Source organism: Bicyclus anynana, chromosome 4 (genome assembly GCF_947172395.1).
Source record: "Bicyclus anynana chromosome 4, ilBicAnyn1.1, whole genome shotgun sequence".
In the NCBI taxonomy this organism is placed as follows: domain Eukaryota; kingdom Metazoa; phylum Arthropoda; class Insecta; order Lepidoptera; family Nymphalidae; genus Bicyclus; species Bicyclus anynana.
The window spans coordinates 16,024,241-16,042,299 of record NC_069086.1 but is presented as its reverse complement, the minus strand read 5'-3'; the positions used below and the strand labels follow the sequence as shown (position 1 = coordinate 16,042,299).

Here is an 18,059-nt window from a genome sequence, read left to right as displayed (position 1 = left end):
ATTAAATAATATTTATTCTCACAGAAATAACCGAAAAAGTAAGGTTATACCTTCACTAAACAAAATACAAATAACGCCCGCGACTTCGTCCACCCTTAGACCTCTTTAATCCAGCCCTTACAGTAAAATCGCTGTAAAAATGGAGTAATTTCTTCCGTTTTCCCAACATTTCCCTTCACTGCTCTGCTCCTATTGATCGTAGCGTGATGAAAAGTATACTATAACCTGCCCAGGAGTTGCACAGAGTATGAAGAATAATTGTACCAAGTTTCATTAAAATCCGTCGAGTAGTTTTTGTTTCTATAACGAACATACAGATAGACAAAAATTTTACTGATTTCATTTTTGGCATCAATATCGATCATTAATCACCCGATACTTATTTTGGAAATATATTTAGCTAGCGGACCCGGTCAAGCTTCGCTTAGACATAGGGCAATGTCAAATTATGTCTTCCTTATACTATACCTACCCTACTCTACCCCTACCCTACCCCTACCCTACCCCTACCCTACCCCTACCCTACCCCTACCCTACCCCTACCCTACCCCTACCCTACCCCTACCCTACCCCTACCCTACCCCTACCCTACCCCTACCCTACCCCTACCCTACCCTACCCTACCCCTACCCTACCCCTACCCTACCCCTTCCCTACCCCTACCCTACCCCTACCCTACCCCTACCCTACCCCTACCCTACCCCTACCCTACCCCTACCCTACCCCTACCCTACCCCTACCCTACCCCTACCCTACCCCTACCCTACCCCTACCCTACCCCTACCCTACCCCTACCCTACCCCTACCCTACCCCTACCCTACCCCTACCCTACCCCTACCCTACCCCTACCCTACCCCTACCCTACCCCTACCCTACCCCTACCCTACCCCTACCCTACCCCTACCCTACCCCTACCCTACCCCTACCCTACCCCTACCCTACCCCTACCCTACCCCTACCCTACCCCTACCCTACCCCTACCCTATCATAAATATTTAGTATCTTCAGACAGTTCTTTCCACAGTTTAAATACGGCTTTAATTAAAATGTCACTGGCTTGCACATACAATGTTATTTTTTGCTTTTTTTATTAATTTTTTTTTGTATAATAATTTCAAGTTGTAACTTATAATGCTTATCAAAGTATACAACATTATTAATAGTTTAGTCAGAATACCTTGTCTTCAATGAGGGTGCGTGGTCTTTGTAATGGACATTTATAGACTACTTAAAACCACATAAAGCCTTACTAGCTCCGGGAATAGCGCATTAACAGTTCATAAAGGAGCTTTGGTACTGTTTATTAGAGAAAAATAAACTAGCTTTTAGAATGGGATTTTGCGGGAACTAAGGGCCGTAGCATATATAATTTGAAATATAATTATTTTCAAAAAAGTAAGTAACATGATTACTTAAGAATAATATAAATTTTAATAACTTTTTAGTGTTATCGGTGCTTGAAAATGTTTTACAACTTTTGGTTAAGCAATGTAATGTAGTATCAATAAAACTAGGCCCAAGACTTACTGTTAACCAGAAAAAATTTACTATTTTATTTTTCTTCTTTCTACAATATACAAGCCACGACAATGTACATATGTGATATGTCGGGCCGCAGGGATAGTGATTGTGTAGCATTATATTGTAGCAGAAACACCTCAAGCAGGTCCCAGGACTTGTGACCTTGGGGTAGGCTTAAGGGATCCCTTTAGCATAAGCACTTACCTTCCCTGCCCGACTTGTTCTCCATGCCCAGACTAAAGAATTAATGATAAATAATTAATTACAACACAAAACGTTATTGCACAAAATCACTAACGCGGCTGGCAGCGTAACCGTGACTACGCTGCCTCCCAAACAACCGAGGTGAAGTCATAAAATACCCTCTTATTTATACCAAACTGACACCTCCCCTCTACAATAACATAAATAATCAATGTTATTAACACCAATCGACAAACTTGTAACGTAACACTTACAATAAATAGAATTTTAACTCCAAATTTTTAACTTCGGTTACATTTTTTAAACAGGCTAAAAAAATCCATCACATTCCAAACGTAAAATAGTTGTAAATGTTCTGTAAAGTGTGGTTACTGTTTTAACGATTTTATTTTTTTCAATTTCGTATATCTTGTGTATTTGGGTTCCTTACCAGAAAAAAAATGATTTATTTATTTTTTATTATATTATTATACATATGTAGAATCGTGTTTACTGTGACCCTTACACCATTCGCAGACATTTGTCTACTTAACGACCAATGAGAACCAACTAACATTGTTTGCTAATTTAGTACGTAAGTTTTCTAGTTTGTAACTATACTACGAAGGTCTTAAATATTTACTTAAATTCTGTAAAGGGAAGAGTCGCGACATGTAAAAACTAGCGGACGCCCGCGACTTCGTCCGCGTGAAATTTAGTTTTTTACAAATCCCTCGGGAACCATGGATTTTTTCGGGATAAAAAGTAGCTTATGTCTTAATCCAGGTTATAATATATCTTAATACCAAAATTCAGGTAATTTGGTTCAGTAGTCGAGGCGTGAAAGAGTAACAAACATTCATATCATCAACGTCATCAGTTTTCGCTATTCTCGGGAAACCATGGACTTTTTCGGGATAAAAAGCCTATGCCTATGCGTTAATCCAGAGTAAAATCTATTTCCATTCCAAATTTCAGCCAAATTGCTTTAGTGGTAGCGGCGTTAAAGAGGCTTTTAACATCCTAGCAAACATGCATCCAAACATCCATACAAACTTTCGCGTTTATAATATTAATAGGATAGGATATTCTTTGCGCTGCGAATATAGTGTGTAAGATTTGGCTAAAATTTGTAATGGAAATGGATTTTACTTTGGATTAATACATGGGTTTTTTTTCATTTCAAAATCATGGTTCCCGCGGTATTTTTGAAAAAATTTAATTCCACTCGGACGAAGTCGCGGGCGTCCGCCAGTTTAAATATAATGAATAATAAAGATTACAAAGGAATTTAAAAGAACAACTGTTGAGTTTATTGCCGATTTTTCTCTTCTCCAGCAGTCTTTACAATAGTATAACTTGATGTTTCAAGTGCTCGTTTATCTCATAGTGTGGGATAAAGGTAAGTGTCCCCCCCCCCCCCTTTTACCAGCTAAACGGTTGTTTATTATTATGGCGGCCTCCGTGGCGCAGTGGTATGCGCGGTGGATTTACAAGACGGAGGTCCTGGGTTCGATCCCCGGCTGGGCCGATTGAGGTTTTCTTAATTGGTCCAGGTCTGGCTGGTGGGAGGCTTCGGCCGTGGCTAGTTACCACCCTGCCGACAAAGACGTACCGCCAAGCGATTTAGCGTTCCGCTACGATGTCGTGAAGAAACCGAAAGGGGTGTGGATATTTATCCTCCTCCTAACATGTTAGCCCGCTTCCATCTTAGACTCCATCATCACTTACCATCAGGTGTGATTATAGTCAAGGGCTAACTTGTAAAAAATAAAAAAAAAATTACTTTTGTTATGTTTACCGTGCATATAATCCTTATATCATCGCAAAACTGTGCATATCTGATTAGGAAATTAGTGGCTAAAAGATAGTATCGTGGCGGAAAGATAAATCACATTGCGCCTCACTTTGATCAGAAGGTACCTACGTCATCAAATTAAACAGACTGAATGAAAAGAAATATTATTAAATATTCAGGTTTTTTTTTCAAATTCATATTTACTTTTCTTTACTTTACTGGGTTTCTATTTTTAAAGCTATTACTTAACTATAGTCAAAGTTCCCCCTCCAATAACCATTTTCCAAAACTGACATTTCTGACTGATTCATCTTGAAAAAAATATCTCTAAGATTGCACACCTTACGTTTATGAACGTTCTTGGCATTCATTAAATAACGTCACAGAACGTAATATTTATGACAAAGTCGTATCGTAGGCTCATTTGTCGTATGTTTATAGTACCTAACTAGACAATTATTATTATATTCGTAGATAACATAATTATATAAAGCCGATAGATAAAATAATTGATAATGTAATTACGTATAGACTAAGTTTAGATCGATTTGTAAAAAAGCAAGTCATTCGATAAAGAAATGCTGGATCCCTAATAGGTGTCTGCATCGAGAACACCTTTCAAATTTTGATTTGCTTGTAAATGATTTTTTGCGGGAAATTAGCATTTCATTTGTTTAATTTTGCGCCTGATTTTTTTTAGGTAAAAATGCCAGAACTACTTCTAAAACGTATCAGGAACTATAGATCTCATATGTGCATCGAGCACATGTTTCAAATTTTGATTTTCTCGTTAATGATTTTCTGCGGGAAGTTAACATACCATTTGGGTAACTTTGCGACTTTTTTTAGGTAAAAACACCAGAACTATTTCTAAAAATTATTAGGAATTATAGAACTCACCTGCATGCGAAGGAAACGCATTTTTTTTTTGATATGCTGGCATATGATATGCTAAATTCCTGGACACCTAATAGGTTCGGATACCTTATGTAAATTCATTTTATACGCACCAAAACTGGTCAAATGGAAGACTTTTAACAGAGTTATGGCAAAGATCAAAAAGCAATATCAAACGTCGCAGATAAGTCCAAAGGAAGCGTTTTACGACTTCATTTTTATGATCTACCGATATTTACAATGGAATTTTATAAAGTAAACTAAATAAGATGGATCCAACGTAAATTGGGCGATAAAGGACAAACGATCGTAAAATGCTTCGACCCCGTTCACGAGGTCACAGCAAATCTGGGTTACAGTTAGACTAAAGCTAGACCACGATAAAATTGTATGACGGTAATAAAACTATTGCTCGTACTCGTAATATCCAGCGCTCGTGGCGTCTTCTGGCGAGAGCTTTATTAGTTGGGAAAGTTTTGTCTTGTGTTGTTTGAAGTGAGATGTCACAATATACTTATACACTGTTAGTCCTTATTTGCACGAGAGTTAAAAAAGCGATACGATAAAACCCATCGTTGACGGTTTTATTTACGTTCTTAATTTAATTCATGGTCTATTTCCAGCGCCCAAAATTAAAAATGCAACACTGCTCGTAAAAAGCATCACGTTTGAAAAACGCTGTCGTGTGAATATGCTTGGGAATGCATTTGTTGTATTTGAACGCTTTTTTAACGTTGGTTAGTAACTCTTGTGTGAATGCGAATGGGGTCTGTTTCATGCCGATAAGTTGTAAGCCGAGAAAAATTTAAAAACAAACAAACAAAACGATTCATGTGGATTTATGTTCAGATCAGCATAACAATTTTCTTATTGAATAATGATGAGGGGGTCATCTCCTCCCGAGAGTGTCGGGTGAGGGGGTACGGGCCTCGAGGCTTTGCCTCCTTGCCCGAGTAAGACGCAGGGGAACTTGCTCCCCCGGTGATTTCTTCCAGCCCTTTTCGGGGCTGAGGCATCTTGGCCTATGAGTTGAATTTTTTATTTATTATTGTCCTTCAGCGCGGCGATGTCTTGTCTGGTGCTTGCGTCATTTATATCGTCGTCTCCGCTGCCTCCGGTGCCTACGTCTTCTGAGATGGCCATTTGTAGAAGCTCACGAGGTAGAGGACGCCCATTTGGTGGTCTTTCGCAGTGCGGTGCTATACCATGTAGATGAATGTGCGGTCCGTTATCCGCTCGCGCGAACATTCGGCGCGCTAGACCTCGGACGAACTCCTCCACGGAGGGCGTCCTGCTAGGCTATTCTGTAACGATACTTTTATAACTCGCAAGTGCGAGTTTCGAATTCACCTCTATCTCTCTCTGTTTAACACGATACTATAGAATGAGAAAGATAGCGGTGAGTTCGAAACTCGCACTTGCGAGTTATACAAAATATCGTTAGAGAATAGCCGTGCAGGTGTCACGGTGAATGATGTCATTTCTGACGTATCTCGGAGCTCCTGTGGCAAGGCGCAGGCATTTGTTCTGCTGGATCTGCAGTCGCTGTTTTTGGTATGCGGAGCACAGCATATTGAATAATGTTTGCATAGTACAAAGTTTGAAACGATCGATACTAGATGGCGCTATTGTCAATTTTGTCTCACTATATAGTTTGGTATTTAAATCTTAATGATTGATTAGCCACACGAGTAATTAAAGAAACACGTACCGAATTGTGTTTCTTTAATTACTCTTGTGGCTTTCGAAATAATCGGCGTGGTTTAGATTACCCTGATGTGGGATGCTCAACTTGAAACCTGCTCCCTTTCGGAACAGCCCACAGTTCAAACTCCATATTCCATAATGGTCTACCTATGGTATAGGAGCAGCTGTAAAACTTTCAGTCTGTTAGTCATAACGTGTTATACCTATGATATGATATATCTATAAGGTCATTTAGTTCACAACATGATGGTTTAATGAGGAAGTACGTTAGTCTAGACATTTTAGCTTTAACGCAAAAAATCCATGATAATATAATAATGCGCTACTTACGAGTAACATTGAGGATTGTGACTTGCGACTGATTAGAGCGAATAGGTAGAGCGGCTAATCACGTGACAGAACCTGTGTACCTACTTCACCTACTATTATTGGAACTATACAATTGATGTTAAGGGTAGTCGCTTTATGTTTATGCAAGATAACCGAGTTGACGCGGCTGCGTCCGCAGCCGTTATACTTATGTATGTCGTATGTTAATCCGAAATAGAAGCTAACCATGATCGTGATTTTTTTTATTGTGTAAGTGCTGTAGGCTCCTTGATAAGACCTCAGCGGTGATACCGGGGGACGAGTAACATTGAGGATTGTGACTTGCGACTGATTAGAGCGAATAGGTAGAGCGGCTAATCACGTGACAGAACCTGTGTACCTACTTCACCTACTATTATTGGAACTATACAATTAATGTTAAGGGTAGTCGCTTTATGTTGTTATGTAAGATAATCTAGTTGACCTGGTACAACTATGAATCATCGATACTATATAGACAATGTTTATAATCGCATTAGATCTTTGATCATATACTTTGACAGAAAAGTAACGTCTTGCGAGGCAGGTCCTATAATAATTGGTCTGAGAATATAAATGTCTATAAAATAGATATTCTATTTGCGGATGCGTGGAGGGAGGGATATCATAGAAGAGTGTCAAACAAACATCCATATAAACTTTGATGTTTATAAAATTAGTAAGATTTTCTATTGTTATCTTATATAGATAGTAATTTATTTATTTTGCTATCACCCGCGAAAAGCCGACGAATCCATGCGACAACGTCACCCAGGTCCGACAAAATACTCTACGTACGTTTCACCCCGAAACCGGAGCATCCTCAGGAGATGTTGACTCTACAACGTGCAATTGAACGTTGTAGAGCCCCGGTTTCGGGGTGAAACGCACGTAGAGAGTATTTTGTCGGATCCAATGTTATCTTGTGTTTTTAATTTTTCAGGTAAAGGTAATATTTGTTACCTATCGGTTTTTTAAACGAGTATTAAATGAAATAAGTGACATGATGATATGAACTATTATTAGGTACTTTAAAATTAGACAAGACTACAACTAGCTGTCATCGTATATTAAAAAGGAATAAACCCAGTTATCATAGCCAATCTTTTTAGATGTACTAGGTATAGTAATTGTGATTAATTGTAAACCTTACTTACCTTTAATTATTGTCTTTCATGTATTCATAACGCTTAATTATGTCACTAGTTTAGAAGTTAAATATCGCGATACCGCGCGACTAATTCGATAAGATTGTCACGTAATCGCGTCAAAATTAGAACTTCGCCTTAACAAAAGTTACTTTGTAGTTGACGGCGGTTCTGTTAATTAGAGTTGTTTGTGGAGCGTAGTATTTCGGCGCGGGTGTCGGGTTACATTCTAGATATTTCTGTTCATGGACAGAATAGGGTTAGGGCGGGAGCACACGGTTGCAGCGATGCGGCGACGGAGCGGTACCGCTGCGACGCCTTATGTCAGTCACAGACGCGATTGGTCGTGATGTGCATGACGTCATGCCGATCGCAATCAATCGATCAATTTTTATTTCGCCAGTATATGGTACATTTACATAGGTGTTTTATATTATATTAAACACATATCCTGCCATAGATGGCGTGCAAAAAATAACAAATCTTACTAATTTACAAATAATAAAAATAAAACAATTTTTCGAATTAATTAATGTTAATATAAATGTCACTAATAAGGTTAATGTCCCTATTTTAATTTTTCACTCAAGTAATCATTGACACTACAGTACAACTTTTTCATTAATAACCAACCAACACACGATCAGTTGTATCGGATGTTAAGACGTTGGCGCTGCAGATGAGATTACTTGATCGTCAGTGGTTGATATTACATAGGAATATCTGTTGCTTGTCACACAACAGAATTGGAAGCGATGGGCAGCACGAGGGGCATGAAATGCGGCAGGACGAATAACGTGGCAACACAACGTCTCTGCTTACTTCCCCCGTTACTTCCCACGCCTCTCGCGACTGTGGCGGGCGGGTTCACAGATCCGCATCGTACGTATCAGACGTATCGCATCAAACGGAGATCGCATCGTTTTTTTTTTATTCTTTACAAGTTAGCCCTTGACTACAATCTCACCTGATGGTAAGTGATGATGCAATCTAAGATGGAAGTGGGCTAACTTGTTAGAAGGAGGATGAAATGCACACCCCTTGCGGTTTCTACCTACACGACTTCGTACCAGAACGCTAAATCGCTTGGCGGTACATCTTTGTCGGTAGGGTGGTAACTAGCCAAGGCCGAAATCTCCCACTAGCCAAAATCTACCGTAAAATTAAAAATCCGTTTGATCCGTACGATGCGGTTCTACTAGTAACTATATCTGTCATAACCGTTCTGCGGCGCCGCACCGTTCGCACGTCCGCTGCGGCGAAATCTTTGCGGTGCGGTGCTGCAACGCATCGTGTGCTCCTAGCCTTACATTCTAGGTATTTCTGTAAGTGATCGAGCTTTTCTAGGACTGATGGAAACCATCTATAACTCGCAATTAGAATAACTTTACTTTGTAAATACAAGTCTACGTGTTCTAGAAACTTGTTTAAGAATACAAGCTCAAAGTTTATATAAATTTCTAGAAATGGGTTTCATTAATTAGATTTATTATTACGATTTAATTTAATTTGCCCTGTTTGTTAATAGGTTTTGGTAAATTGGTCAATTCTCAGAAGTAAAGTTTTAACCACTACTGATTTATAAACTACTAGCTGACGCCGCGCGGTTACACCCGCGTGGTACCCGTTTCCGTCGGAATATGGGGATAATATATAGCCTATAGCTTTCCTCGACAAATGGGCTATCTAACACTGAAAGAATTTTTCAAATCGGACCACTAGTTCCTGAGATTAGCGCGTTCAATCCGACAAACTCTTCAGCTTTATAATATTAGTATAGATATAGATTAGCATAGATTCTATTGAGTTAGTTCGTTAGACATATTGATTGAGCTGGTAGGAAATCAAAGGGACTCATGGAATCTAAACACACACATTTTGCTTACGTATATATAGATCACGCATCACGGAATATCGAAATGGGCATGACGTACAAAGATGAAATTTGGCAAAGAGTTTTTAGTTAGCAGACGACCGCTAAGAACTGGTTTTGCGATAGGGCCGGATTAAGAAGGTTTAAGGGCGGACAAAATCGTGGGCATCCGCTAGTTATCTATAAAAGATCGATTCATCATCATCATCATCATCATCATCATCATCATATCAGCCGATGGACCTCCACTGCAGGACTTTAGTAGGGACTTCTAGATATCACGATACTGAGCCACCTGCATCCAGCGAATCCCTGCGACTCGCTTGATTTTGTCAGTAATCCTGGTGGGGAGTCGCCATTCCAGCACTTTGGGACCCCAACGTTTATTGTTTTTTCGAAATATGTGCCCCATTGCCACTTCACAACTCGTCACGATCGGTCGAAAAAGATCGATTAAGATATGGCAAATATTATGCTATAGCAGCTGTTTTGGCAGCATTTTATCACGGCCTAATAAAAAGTTTTAATGGATGATGGATTCTAGAAAAATACAATATCTGAGGCATGTCCACAAAAACATCCGTCACAAATAAGGACGGGTCCTCCGAAAAACCGAAAGTTCCTAAAAGCATTCCATTACAAAGGGAGACAAAATGCTTTTATTTGCCACCATCCATCAATGTGCCTTTTTACGAATGTCTTCGCTATTTAAAAACCCATCTTTTGTTGTGTCCCGAAAACTAATAGCAGTTATCTATCATTTTTCGTAGTTTCGATTACTTGTTTTTGGAAGAAAAGAATGTGACTTGTGTTTGTTTTTTTATTTAAATATTCATCGTCATCATAAGGTTTTTGGTTTGTGGGAGGCTTCGGCCGTGACTAGTTACCATCCTAAACGCAACCAAAGCGATTTAGCATTCCGGTACGATGTCTTAAAGAAACCGAAAGCAGTGTGGATTTTCATCATACTCCTAACAAGTTAGCCCGCTTCCGTCTTAGATTGCATCATCGCTTACCATCAGGTGAGATTGTGGTCAAGGAATAACTTGTGAAGAATAAAAAAGGAACATAAGGTATTGCCTATAAGCCTAATTGAAGTTAGGCCTCTTGTTAGATTAGAGCTGCAGATAAATACGGTTTTAAGCCGATTGCATCCAGCAGTTCCATGTAACCCGCTTGATTTCGTCGGTCCATTTAGGGGTCACTGCGCTTTCCGGTGCGGGGTCACCATTCCAGCATGGGACTCCAACGTCCATCGGCTCTTCGAAATGTGCCATGCTCATTGCCTACAGCTTCGCGACTCGTTGAGCTATGTCGGTAACTTTGGTTCTTCTCCATTTCTAATTCAATCACGCAAATATATTTCGAGAATAACTCGCTCCATCGTCCGCTTGGTGACAGCCTTCTTATGATGCTCATAGTTAGGGACCAAGTTCAGTTTAATTGTTCAAGTTTTAATCATCACTTCGAAGACTTTCGTGTTGAAATGATGCTTAAAACTTGTTCAATTAAAGTATACATGAATCCCCTATTTAACCTGTCAGAAAACTTCATCATCATTATCAACCCACTAGCGGACGCCCGCGACTTCATTCGCGTGGAATTTAGTTTTTCACAAATCCCTCGGGAACCATTGATTTTTCGTAAACCATGGAAGTAGCCTATGTATTAATCCAGGCTATAATATATCTCAATACCAAATTTCAGCTAATTCGGTTCAGTAGTCGAGACGTGAAAGAGTAACAAACATTCACATCATCAATATCATCAGTATTAATTGATTATTAAATTCTAAAATATCATCAGTTTTCGCAAATCTTGGGAAACCATGGATTTTTTCGAAATAAATAGTAGCCTAAGTATGAATCCAGAGTAAAATCTATTTCCATTCCAAATTTCAGCCAAATCGCTTCAGTAGTAGCGGCGTTAAAGAGTAGCAAACATCCAAACAAACATACATCCAAACATATATAATATTATTAGGATAGGATATTCAGATACGTTTATAATATTAGTAGGATAGGATATTCAGATACGTGATAGCCCAGTGGATATGACCTCTGCCTCTAATTCCGGAGAGGGTTCGAGATCCTAAGTAAAGAGTACTTAATCGAGATATATTTTTAGCTATACTCAAAAACTCTTTTTTTAATAACGGTCAAAGTATTGAAGTACGTTAAGAAATAGGTATTTATTTTATTGTTCGCTCACGTACACAATTTTATAGGCTCTGCTCTTGAAGGGTCCGGAAGGGTCTTAGGACGGAAGCACACTATTGTGCTGACTTTATAATAGCCGCCTGTCTCGTTATTTGTGGAATATGTCAACTATATTTTTACTAGCGAAAGCCCGTGACTCCGCGTGAAATTGAATTTTTTTTTTTTTTTATTCTTAAAAGTTAGCCCTTGATTACAATCTCACCTGGTGGTAAGTGATGATGCAACCTAAGATGGAAGCGGGCTTACTTGTTAGGAGGCGGACGAAAATCCACACTCCTTTCGGTTTCTACACGACATCGTACCGGAATGCTAAATCGCTTGGCGGTACGTCTTTGTCGGTAGGGTGGTAACAATTTTTCGCAATACCGTGGGAACCATGATTTTTTCCAGAATAAGAACTTGTCTTTGTGTTAATACAGGGTATAATCTATAGCCATTACAAATTTCAGCTAAATCGGTCCACCATACGCCGCATAAAGGAACAACAAGAGCTTGTGATAATTAATTTACATGGGGGTGATGACTAGGTTCGAATATATTGATTTTTATAATACGTTCGGGTAAATAAGGTCAATGTTAACTCATTTATATTTATTAAAAATCTTTTAACGTGATTAGATGAAAATTCATACATAGTTTTAGCTTCCTTACATTAAATGTGTTCCTTACATTTTCAATACATGAACTATAAACATAAACGCACAAATAACAAGATATTGGTGATTTAGTTTAAACGCTCATACAAATCTAACGATCATTATGTACCTACGTCGTCATTAATTCGAACCATTTTGTATGGGACGTTTCTCTGGATCCGTGGCAGTTCCGCAGATCTGAACCTTTAAATCCCTGTAGCTCCTAAAGTAATGATCGTAGATATCCTGTTACTTTTACAAAATTGCTTTGCTATTAGCATACTCCTAATTTATATACAATTTAAATAACTGTCATCATCCCTATTCTACGCGAAGGAAGTCGTTTCTGCCCGTTAGTTAATAAGATATTAAAATTATAAGTAAGCTAAAAAGAAAACTAATAAACAAAACTCGGCCAAAGCTCTTTGGCGCTCTCTTTGATTAAAAGACTTTTAATTCCAAAAACTTTACGCACCAACTTCATTTACGTCTGCGTTTTTTATTACAAGATCTTTTTTATTGCGAAAATTCCCCGTAGATAATATTATCCCAACTTTTCGGGGATGTGGGAAACTGTTTGCTCTTAGGGCGGCCTTCCACTAGATATGCTAAGAGAATGCTACGCTAAGCGACTCATCTTTATCTATATTAATATTATAAAGAGGTAAAGCTTTTGTTGTTGTAGGGGGTATCTCTGAATCTACTGAACCGATTTTGAAAATTCTTTTACACCTTAAAGCAACCTGTGAATGTCGTAGGCTATATTTTATCCTCACATTTTATCTTTTATATAGATTATTTTATCATCACAGGAAAGGGAACTACGCGTGTGAAACCGCGGGATGTCGGATAGTTTTGTATAAAAAAAATACTTTGGCTCTGTAATTAAGTGTGCATAGCTTTTTTTGGAACCGAAATCCAAGTCATAAATAGAGGTTTAACATATTTATTTAGCAAACTAATTTATTAACATTGTAATCAAATCTACTATTTAATTTTTTTAGTTTTAATCAACGTAAGGTTCTAAATAAGTGTGATATTCTAAATATCTGACCAGGCAAACGAAGTCGTCCTATATAAATTCAATTCGTAGAAAAATACTGAAACCGCGATTAAATATGAAATGTGTGGTTTGAAGTGAAGGGTGATACATACTTTATGGGTCACATATCTTACTTACATAAGAACTATACAAATAAAATCAGTAAAAACCGTAATGCTGTTTCGGAGGAAAATGACCATAAACACCGTGGTACACGAGATTTTGATTTATTAGACTATTTATTATATTTTATAATACTTTACCTATATCTAGTTGCTTGGATATGTAAAAGTTAACGTTTTAAGAAGTAATAAAGGCTATGAATTGAACTGAAGGTTGCCTAGGAAAGATGACTATTAAACAATAGTTGCCAACAATGCCTTTGTTGGTTTTAAAGTATGTTTGTGTTGTGGTGTCCACATAAAAACTTAATTTTTTTTTAAATAAAATAATATATATACCTACTAAACTAATAAGCGATAAATAACATTGTGCTACCTTCTGATCAGTTTGAAGGCGCTGCCTTCTTTTTAGACATTTTAGAAAGAAATAGTCTTTTTACGACCTTTCATTTGACACCCAATATGGGTGTCAAATGAAATAATGGGGTTAGGCTAAGGTAAAAAAAACCTACCCACCCCCCACCTCTTTTTCATTTACGGGCGCCATTTTGAAAATGTATATAGCCTATGTCACTACCACAGTTCTGACAAACTCATTGACACCTCATATGTCAAAATCCGTCCAGCTGTTTGGGCGTGCCAAAGAAATGCACATACATATATACAAACATACACACATACATACGCTCTAAAACATTACCCACCTTCTGACGCAGTCGGGTAATAAGCTATCGATGGGAAACCGCCATTATAGTGGGAAAAAGTTCTCTACGAAATAATTCCGGAAGTTTAACTCACCCCTGATGGCAGCCTTTGCCGGAATAAACTAAAATATGTTTACTCCCATCTAATATATTACCAGAAAGGGTCTGTTTTACGGTGCGTCAACTTTACCACATAGCGGCATCCCTTAAGGGTCTACCTTTGAAGTGAAATATTATGTGGATAGCTTAATTTCATGGCTTTTTCGGGTATTCGATCAAAAACCACATACAAGACAGAACTACTGCATCATGGTATCCAATGATGCAGTATCCAATTGAATATCACTTTTTTCAAGGTTTCTTAAAAATAAATGGGACTAAACATCTTTTATTGATATTCTATATTAGTTTACTAGCGGACACCCGCGACTTCGTCGGCGTGGAATTCAGTTTTTCACAAATCCCGCGGGTACCATGGATTTTTCCGGGATGAAGATCTTTTTCCGTTCCAGAGCAAAATCTATTTCAGCCGTCTATCCATTCCAAATTTCAGCCAAATCGCGTCAAAGAGAAACAAACATACAACCATACAAACTTTCGCGTTAATAATATTAGTAGAAAAAGAGAAGTTTATATATTGTCTCGTTAACAAATTTTAGCCTTAGATAGTGGCAGCTACTAATTTATTACTTGTGTAGATTTGCTATTATTATTCCATTTAAAATAATTATGAGATGCTAAGTAGTTCTATTTTGTTACAGAAAATCGTCTTCGGACGCCGAAATGACTACAGACAGTGCACTTAATTCGCAACGGTGAGTGACATTATATACTTAGCAGGCTTAATTTTTTTTTATTTATTCAATTAAAAAACACATTATCAACAAAAACAGATTATCAACAGTACTGTTAGATAAAGTTAACCTTGACTGCTCACCTGGTGTTAAGTGACGAAGAGATGGAGGCGGGCTTACTTGGTATAGAAATTTATTCTACCCACATCTCTGACAGTTTCTTCAGGCACAGTACCGGAACGTTAAATCCGCTAAATGCCGATATGGTACGAGAATATTAGAAATATCATCTTTAGAGAAGGCAACCTATGTGTTTTCAGTTCTGTTTGTTATATTGTTTAGCTAGTGAAAGATTTTTTTTTAATAACAGATGAGGGAAGTTGAAAAATAATTATCAGTTAAAAATTTAATAATTTTATTGTTTGGTCACGATTTAGCTAGGCAACTTAAACCAGTAGCAAACTAGCAACGACCTATGTCTACCACCAAAACAGACGTGAGCCAATTTTATCATTATCAACACATATTCGGCTCACTGCTGAGCTCGAGTCTCCTTTCAGAATGAGAAGAGTTAGGTCAATAGTCCACCAAGCTGGCCCAATGCGAATAAGCAGACTTCACACATTCAGAAAATTCTCTGGTATGCAGGTTTCCTCACGATGTTTTTCCTTCACCGTTTGAGGTAATTTAGAAAATATTAAATTCTAAATTGAACAATTCAATCCAAGGCAGAAGTCATATTCACTGGGCTATCAGTACTCATCATTATAACTTGTACAGGGTGTTCAAGAAGTCATCGCCGAACAACAAGCTGACACTGTACCTGGCGTCGCGCGACCTCGTGGTGGAGAATGGCTGCATCGACAAGATCCAGGGCGTGTTGCACGTCGACACTGACAGCTTGGAGAATAAGAAGCTGTTCGGACAAGTCACTTTGACTTTCAGGTTAGTTCAAGGCAGTGCAAGTGCTGAGTGACTGGATGTTTTTAAACAGAATCCGCTAGCAACTTCATCTTTATGGAAACTGTTGCATATGTCAACAGTCTTATCTAGGCTGTCAGCAGACTAGCCTACTATGAAATACTTATGAAATATTTTTGTAAAATAACAAAATTCTTTTACTGGCTATAATTTTATATACAGTTGCTAATTCATAAAAAAATGTATTAAAGCAACAATGCTAAATCAGCGGCGAGGTCTGTTAGTTTTTTTTCAGGCGCATTGGGAGGCTCTTCTGTCTTTTGGTTAGCGCTGCTTTCTGTATATGAGGTGTCATCGATGTTTTTCTTCATTTGGAACTATATTTGACTTTTGTAGAATTCCGTAACATGGTTTATCTTCCTAGTCGTCGTCTGTTGGATCACTGCTAGTGTTCGGACGAATGTTTTCTTTTGACTCTTTCGTGCTGATTTCGTCAAACTCATCAATTCTGCTTGTATGTAACCTATAAATACACACCTCGGATAGGAGGGATGCAGTTGCACTTGGTGCTACAGAAGTGCGTACCACGATTACTACGTAGATACAGTGTCCAACCAAGTGGAAGTGATTAACCGAGTGATCAACAGATCACCAGAGTTTGAGCAAACATTACAGAAACGCTGAACCAAAGGATGTCCAGCCCCTTGTCTAAGGAAAGGGCAAGCGGTACTAGGGAGGGTGATAATTTTTAACTGACTTCCAAAAAGGAGGAGGTTTTATGTTCAGCTGTATGTATGTTTTTTCTCATCTTTCCTATTTACCACTTCTTGCCCCACAAAACCAAGATCCTCTCGCGCCTACTTCTACGGCGTACGAACTAACCACATGGCCATTTTGCTGCTTTGACGAAGTTAATTTGTCTTTTATTTGTAGTAAATCCTTTTTAAGCTCTGGCTACTGAAAGTCTTATAGCTTCAAAATTCGAATAATATTGAAATGAACGTAAATGCTAATTTAATTTGCTAATTAAAGAATAACGATTTTATCGAGTTGCGAATCTCAGCATTGTAATAATGGTGTTGAGTATTTTGAACTGTGATGTCTAAATTCAATGAACTATAACGTTTAGGTGAATAATTAAATATTTGAATTTCTAATCAATTTTGTATTTTTCATTGTAAAATGCAATATGTGCCATGGCTGGTGTTTTATATTCAGCAAAAAGGCGTGACAGTTGAAAAGCAATTTTCAAAACCAATTCATTTGACGGCATTCAAAGCGAGGGCCGAGGGCAATTTATAGTTTTTCATTGCTAAGCCTTTCTATATTGTTTGACCGAGTGCAAACTAATGCAAACTATTTTTTTAATATTGATATTTTTAACCGACTGGCGTCATCAACCCATATTCGGCTCACTGCTGAGCTCGAGTCTCCTCTCAGAAAGAGAGGGTTAAGGCCAATAGTCCACCACGCTGGCCCAATGCGGATTGGCAGACTTCACACACGCAGAGAATTAAGATAATTCTCTGGAATGTAGGTTTCCTCACGATGTTTTCCTTCACCGATTGAGACACGTGATATTTAATTTCTTAAAATGCACACAACTGAAAAGTTGGAGCTATTTAAATTATATTAGGCATATCTAACCTGGAACAAACAAATATTTTACAAACTGTGCTATCTAAAATACGAGAGAATAACAAAAGACGGAGAGCTATAAATTACAATGGGTTGCAGTTATTTTACTCTTGTTTTATAACAGACTAGCGGACGCCCGCGACTTCGTCCGCGTGGAATTTAGTTTTTCACAAATCCCTCAGGAACTATATATTTTTCCGGGATAAAAGTAGCCTATTTGTTAATCCATGCTATATTATATCTCAATAGCAAATTTCAGCTCATTCAGTTCAGTATTCATGCATATCATCAAAATCATCAGCAAATCTCGGGAAACCATAATTTTTTCGGGATAAAAGTAGCCTACGTGTTAATCCAGAGCAAAATCTATTTCCATTACAAATTTCAACCAAATCGCTATAGTAGTAGAGGCGATAAAAAGAGTAACAAACATCCAAACAAACACCCAAACATCCATACAAACTTTCGCGTTTATAATACTATTAGGATACCTTTTTAAATCTATAAA

The 18,059-nt window shown here is 38.1% G+C and overlaps 1 protein-coding gene across 1 annotated transcript in view; it reads left to right on the top strand.

The window, feature by feature from the left end:
* LOC112053415 (arrestin homolog) overlaps window positions 1–18,059 on the top strand; it is a 90,093-nt gene that overhangs the window by 27,853 nt on the left and 44,181 nt on the right. The window contains exons 2-3 of the mRNA XM_052881197.1: window positions 14,960–15,013; window positions 15,773–15,937. Coding sequence (XP_052737157.1) covers window positions 14,982–15,013; window positions 15,773–15,937 — 197 coding nt within the window. The 5' untranslated portion in view covers window positions 14,960–14,981. The remainder of the gene's footprint in view (window positions 1–14,959; window positions 15,014–15,772; window positions 15,938–18,059) is intronic.